At 64.4% G+C, this 5,631-nt stretch overlaps 1 protein-coding gene across 1 annotated transcript; it reads left to right on the top strand.

The window, feature by feature from the left end:
* Positions 1-602: 602 nt before the first annotated feature.
* GUCA2B (guanylate cyclase activator 2B) lies at positions 603-2,655 on the top strand. The gene is made up of 3 exons (XM_055341462.1): positions 603-701; positions 1,860-2,046; positions 2,594-2,655. The coding sequence occupies exons 1-3, from the start codon at positions 603-605 to the stop codon at positions 2,653-2,655; spliced, it is 348 nt and encodes a 115-aa protein (XP_055197437.1).
* Positions 2,656-5,631: the final 2,976 nt, after the last annotated feature.

Here is a 5,631-nt window from a genome sequence, read left to right as displayed (position 1 = left end):
TGGATAGGGCCCCGTCAGAAGGATGAGCTTTAAACTGGGAGGCGGAGGAGGAGACACAAGGGTCCAGAAACACAGAGAGCCCTGAGGTCAGCCCTGTGTCTGCCCACCGTGCCCCGGACCAGCCTGTCTGTCTACATCCTTCAGCCAGAGAAAGGACAGGGGCCGGCCTGAGTGAAACAGGGGCCAACACTTGGGTCCCGGCACTGCCACCGACTAGCCTGGTGACCGGGGCCAAGTTTCTTTACTTCTTGAGCCTCACTTTCCCTGTCTGAATGGTCTCTCCATCATCCCACTTGAATGGGTGTATTATGGAGCTAAGGGCAGTGGCGTGTCCAAGGCCCTCCCACAGAGCACCCCCGACAGGTGCCTGCCACACAGTGTCCCATCCCTAGGTGCGCTGGGCCTCCCTGCCCTTATCACCCCCAGCCCCTTTCCTGGGAATGGGCTCCTGGCTTGTCAGAAAGACAGTCAGCTATCAACCCCACCCCGGCTGGCCAGTTAATGAGTGACCAGGGCACTGGAGCCCGGCCTATAAAGAGCTCCTCACCAGGAAGGCAGATGGGAGCCCGTGGACGGTGGCTGTGGGATACAGACAGAGCAAGATGCGCAGCAGGATGGTGTCAGGGCTCCTGTCCCGGGTGGCTGTGGTCCACCTGCTGCTGCTGCTGCTGCTGCAGGACACACAGTCAGTCTACATTCAGGTGAGTCCCTCTGGCCACTGAGCCCTTTGCCTGAAGTGAGAGGCTGGGGTGGAGAGGGGATGCTAGGAAATTCATGGGCTACGGGGGAGCCCAGGGCTCACCCCAACACCGAATCACCCCAGGGACCAAGACAGCGGGTGGGTGGGGGCGGCCAGAGTGCCGATGGTGATGACGATGGTGATGATAGTGATAATAAACCACCGCTAGTCAGCATTGCTCTCTCAGAAGGCAGGTCCTGGTCAGAGGTCAGAAGGTGGAACAAGATGCAGTCCCTGCCCTTGAGGAGCCCGAAGGAGAGGGGTCTCCCCACAGCTCTCTATATTCACCCCATGTACGGGTGGATGGGGGATAGTCACCAGAAAGTTTCCCTGGCGGGTAACCGAGCTGACGTTGCAGGATGAGCAGGAGAGCCAGCCTCCGAGGACGTGGGCTGCTCCAGGCAGAGGGCACAGCGTGTACCGAGGCTCCTTCCAAGACGATGTGAAGCTGGAAGGAGTCACGGAAGCGGGGCCTGCCTGCAGGGTGGCAGGATGCCCCTGGGCAGCGAGGATGGGGAAGTCTGTGGCCCTGGGTGTCCGTCCCATTCCTGACTCTGGGTGAAGCCTCCCTGTGGGGGGTGGAGGAGAGTCAGCTTCCCCTGCAGCCCCGGCCTGGGAACCGGCCAGCTTGGGGTTGGGCATTTTGTCATGTCAGTTCAGGGGGGATCACCCAGTTACTGAGTGTAGACCGACTGTGTGCCCTGCAGCAGCAGCAGCAGGAGGACCACAGCCATCCCGGGCAGGAGCCCTGGCACCCAGTTACCCAGTGGCGATCATCCAGTGTGGCCTGGGTGCCAGGCGCTAGGGAGGCGTCATTTGTCAGATGAGACTCAGAGTGTGGGACATACAGGTGCCAGCTGGGAAGAGCTGGGATGTGAACCGGGGTTCCACGGGTCTCCAAAGCCCATACCTTGACCCACTCTCCGCAGCGTCGCTGCGACCTCGTTTACAGGCGGGGGCCTGTGGTGCGCTGGGGTGCGAGGTGCCAGGCACCAGCTCCCACCTGTCCTTTGAGTGTGGCCTGGACCCTCCGTAAGAAGAGGGAAGGCTCTGTGGGGTGCGCGGCGTCCTGGCCCGGGTCTGGATGCCATCTCATCTCCTCCCCCCTCCGGCCCCCTAGCACCAAGGCTTCCAGGTCCAGCTGGAATCAGTGAAGAGGTTGAGTGACCTGCAGGGGACGTGGGTGCCCAGCCCCCGCCTCCAGACCCAGAACCTCGTGCCCCCCGAGTGTCACCACCCGGCCCTGCCAACGGACCTCCAGCCCATCTGCACGACCAGGGAAGCTGCCAGCATCTTCAAGGCCTTGAGTGAGTATCCCCACCCCTACCAGCGTCCTGGCCCTCGCTCTCTGTCCTCCCCGCACTCCAGCTCCTCCACTTCTCGTGCTCTCTAGTAAGGCCCCAGGGGACAGGAGGGTCACGAAGCTCAGCCCGTGGCCTGCCCTGTTTGGGCACCGCACCCCACCCCAGCCCCCAGCGCCCCAGACCCTTGGTGGTCCTGGCGGACTTCCCAGATGGGAGGGAAGGGGACGCCGGACAACGGACCTGTAAGCAGGGACTACACTACAGTGGGGGGCAGGGGGGCACGGAGTCTGGGAGGCTCCCAAGAGGAGGTGACATCTGAGCTGAAACATGAGGGAGGGAGCAGAGCCGGCCAGCGAATGTGGCCACTGACTGAGCACCCCCAGGTGCCTCCTCTCCTCACCACCCGTCAGCTGATACCGTCCATAGAACCCTCGGGAAAACTCGGGCCTGCCCGCCCCAGGAAGGAGAGGCCCGGGACCTGAACCCCTGCCTGTTGAGAAGACGCCTCCCCTCAGGCCCCCCTTCCTGACGGCTCCTCTCTCCCGCCCAGAGGCCATCGCCAGCGACGACTGTGAGCTGTGCGTGAACGTTGCCTGCACCGGCTGCCTCTGAGGGGGCCGCTGCCCCGAGCACCCCGTGGCCCCGGGGCTCCCGGGGTCATCGTCACCCAGCCGAGGCCCGAGCTGCCGGATGCGGAGCCGTGGGACACGTGGCTGGAGGGGCGTCTGGCCCCTGAGGAGGCCCTGCTGCCCAATAAAGATCCCCCACCTACCTACGCCCCGAGTCTGGCATCTGTTTGTCCGCCCGGCGGCCGTGGGCACAGCTGCCTGGGAGGCCCAGGTGCCTGGGAGAAAGGTTGATCCCCTCAGGCTGCCGGGAGTTTCCCAGGCTATTTCCTAGAGGAGGGGGGAGCTGGGCATGGAATGAGCCCCCCCAAATCCCAGGGCGCAGGGAGGGCGGGGAGCTGCCCCGGGGGTGGGGCCGCAGGGCTGGGTGGGTGCAGGGAAGAACCGGCCGCGCCCTCTCCCCAGGGTGGGTGCCTGCTGCCTCTGCCCTGGGGCTCCCGGGGGCCTGGGCCTTCACCCTTTACCTTCATCAGCTCCCCCTTCTCAGGCCCCCCAGGACCGTCTGTCCAGCTCCAGATGGGAGCCCCCGCCCCCCAGCCTGGAGGCCCGAGCATCATAATAGAGCCGCGTCTAGGGAGCATTGGCTACAGCTGAGGCACTGTTCTAAACTCACAGAGTCCTGGAAACAGGCTGGTGAAGTGGGACTAGTTACTAGTTACTAGTTACTAGTAACTAGTTACATTAGAAGTGTTGTTAATAGGGCAGCCCCCCGGGGGGGGGGCCTCAGCGGCTTAGCACCGCCTTCAGCCCAGGGCCTGATCCTGGAGTCTGGGGACCCAGTCCCACGTCAGGCTCCCCGCATGGGGCCTGCTTCTCCCTCTGCCTGTGTCTCTGCCTCTGTCTCTCTCCTCTGTGTATTCTCATGAATAAGTAAATAAAATCTTAAAAAAAGAAGTGTTGCTAATAAGCACTCCACAAACAAACAAGGAGACCCAGGGAGAGCGAGAGGACGGACTAGACCAGGACCACGGGCTCAGCCACAGCAGGCTTCCTCCCAGGCAGGGCCCCCCACGCTCCGAACCACCAGCCCCATGGAGGACACCTAGCAGAGGGGGCTCCGGGTTCTCGAAGCTGCGGCCAGCTCCTGGGCCTGTCCGCGGGGTGGGCTCGTCCACAGCCCCTGTCCCGGGCAGCCAGAGAAGAGAGCCAGGCGCAAAGGGGCTGTGCTCCCCGAACTCAGCTCACCAGGGCCAAGGCCATAGTGAACCCCCCCAGGCCAGCTGCCCCCCTACAACTGCCCAGCTCTGCTGGTGAGCCCTGCAGCCTCCCCCTCCCACAGGCCACAAGCCCCAGAGCTCTAGATCCTTCCTCTCCCTCACCCCACAGGCAAGGCTGGCTGAGGCCTTTGCAGTCCCTCCTGCGTCTCTCAGGCCCAACATGCCGGACAAAGACCGCAGCGCTGCTCTGACGGGGGCCCCTTACCCTGCTGTGGCTCCCCAGTGCCCCTCTCTCAAGTAGAAACTGAGCCCATGCACCATTGAGCCCCAGCTCCCACTGCCCCCTTCAGCTGCGCTGGGTCTCCACCTGCCTGGGGAGGAGGCGGTGAAGGGAACTGCCTCTGACCAGCACCTGCTCGGTGCCAGACTCAGGGTGAGCAGGGGCACAGGACCCATAAGAGCAGCACCAGCAGAGCACCCGCTACGGGGCCCCAGGAGCTTCTCCTGTTTTACCTTGGCTCAATCCTGCAAAGTGGGGATTCTTGTCATCCCTGTTTTACAGACGAGGAGGCTGAGGACTGGCTGCAGCCGGTGACAGGCTGTGCGGAGCCAGGATCCACACCCAGACTCCAGCCCCAGAGTGCGAGCAGTAAAGGACCCTGCCCCACCTGCGTCTCCCCAAACCCCCTGCAGCCCAGGGCGCTGCTGGGCTCTGTCAGGATCCCCATTGTCAGATGAAACCAAGTGGCACAGAGGGCTTCACAACTTGTGAGTGACATGGCCACGTGCAAACCCAGCCCTGTGTGCCTCCCGGGACCACCCTGTCCAGACCGGACCCCCCAGGGCCTCAGGCCTTCCCGCCTCTGTGTCTGCACCTACTCCACCTTCCAGAAAGCCCTCTGCCTCCTGCCCTCCAGACTGGCTTGTGATGTCCATGCCAGGCCCACAGCAATGGTGCAAAGGCCGGCCTCCCCTCCCACCTGCAAAGCCTCCCTGACCTGACCCTAAAGAGCCTCACCCGGCACTTCCCTGCCACCCAACTCCCTGAGGAATGCCTCTTTCCCGGTCCCCCTAACTTTGCTCACAGGCAGCCCTCTTAACGGCCTCGGCTTGAGCCTGGTTCCCAGCTTTGTTGGTTTTCACCATTTATTGAACTCCGTTCAGCCCCGGCCTGACCTCCTCCCGCACAGCATCCCCTATCGCGGGTTACCCCACCCCTCCGCGGGGCAGGTGCTATTGAACTCCCGAGTTTGGGGGGGGGGGCGGGGAGACTGAGGCACAGAGAGGGCAAGTGGCTTTCCCAGCACCGCACGGGATGCGGGAGCACTGAGGCTGGCCTGCGGAGCTGCAGCTTTCCCCGCGTGGGTGAGGGCCTCCCGCACCCACGGGCCCCGTTTCCCCACGACAGGCTTGCCCAGGCCCCGAAGCCCCCGTAGGGCAGAGGGCAGAGGCCTGCGGGGCCACGGCGGGTCAGGGTGCCCTCCCAGCACCCCGGACAGGGCGGGAGCGAGAAGACCCCTCCTGGGAGGGGAGGGGCATGTGATGAGGCCAAGGGAGCCCAGCCTTGGGGCCTCGGGAGGGGCTGACCTGCTGACCTGGGCGGGGGGCGGGCAGCCCTGGGACATGCAAAAGTGAAGCCGAGGTCTGCAGGCTGGGGGCCTCTGGGCCTGCGCGGGGTGGCAGCCCCCTCCCGGGGCGGGGTGCAGGGGCCTCCCGGGGCAGGGCAGGCACCCACCACGCCGGCGCCCAGCCCACCGGCGGAGGAGGAAGGAAGCGACACCAGGAGGACTCTGGGAACTGGTTTA

Source organism: Nyctereutes procyonoides, unplaced genomic scaffold, assembly GCF_905146905.1.
Source record: "Nyctereutes procyonoides isolate TBG_1078 unplaced genomic scaffold, NYPRO_anot_genome, whole genome shotgun sequence".
In the NCBI taxonomy this organism is placed as follows: Eukaryota; Metazoa; Chordata; class Mammalia; order Carnivora; family Canidae; genus Nyctereutes; species Nyctereutes procyonoides.
The sequence above is the reverse complement of the archived record's forward strand: the minus strand, read 5'-3'. Positions and strand labels throughout refer to the sequence as shown.

Coding starts and splice junctions, on each gene's coding strand:
- GUCA2B (XM_055341462.1), top strand. CDS start 603: ATGCGCAGCAGGATGGTGTCAGGGCTCCTGTCCCGGGTGGCTGTGGTC. Junction 702..1,859: donor CACAGTCAGTCTACATTCAG/GTGAGTCCCTCT, acceptor CCGGCCCCCTAG/CACCAAGGCTTCCAGGTCCA. Junction 2,047..2,593: donor CAGCATCTTCAAGGCCTTGA/GTGAGTATCCCC, acceptor TCTCCCGCCCAG/AGGCCATCGCCAGCGACGAC.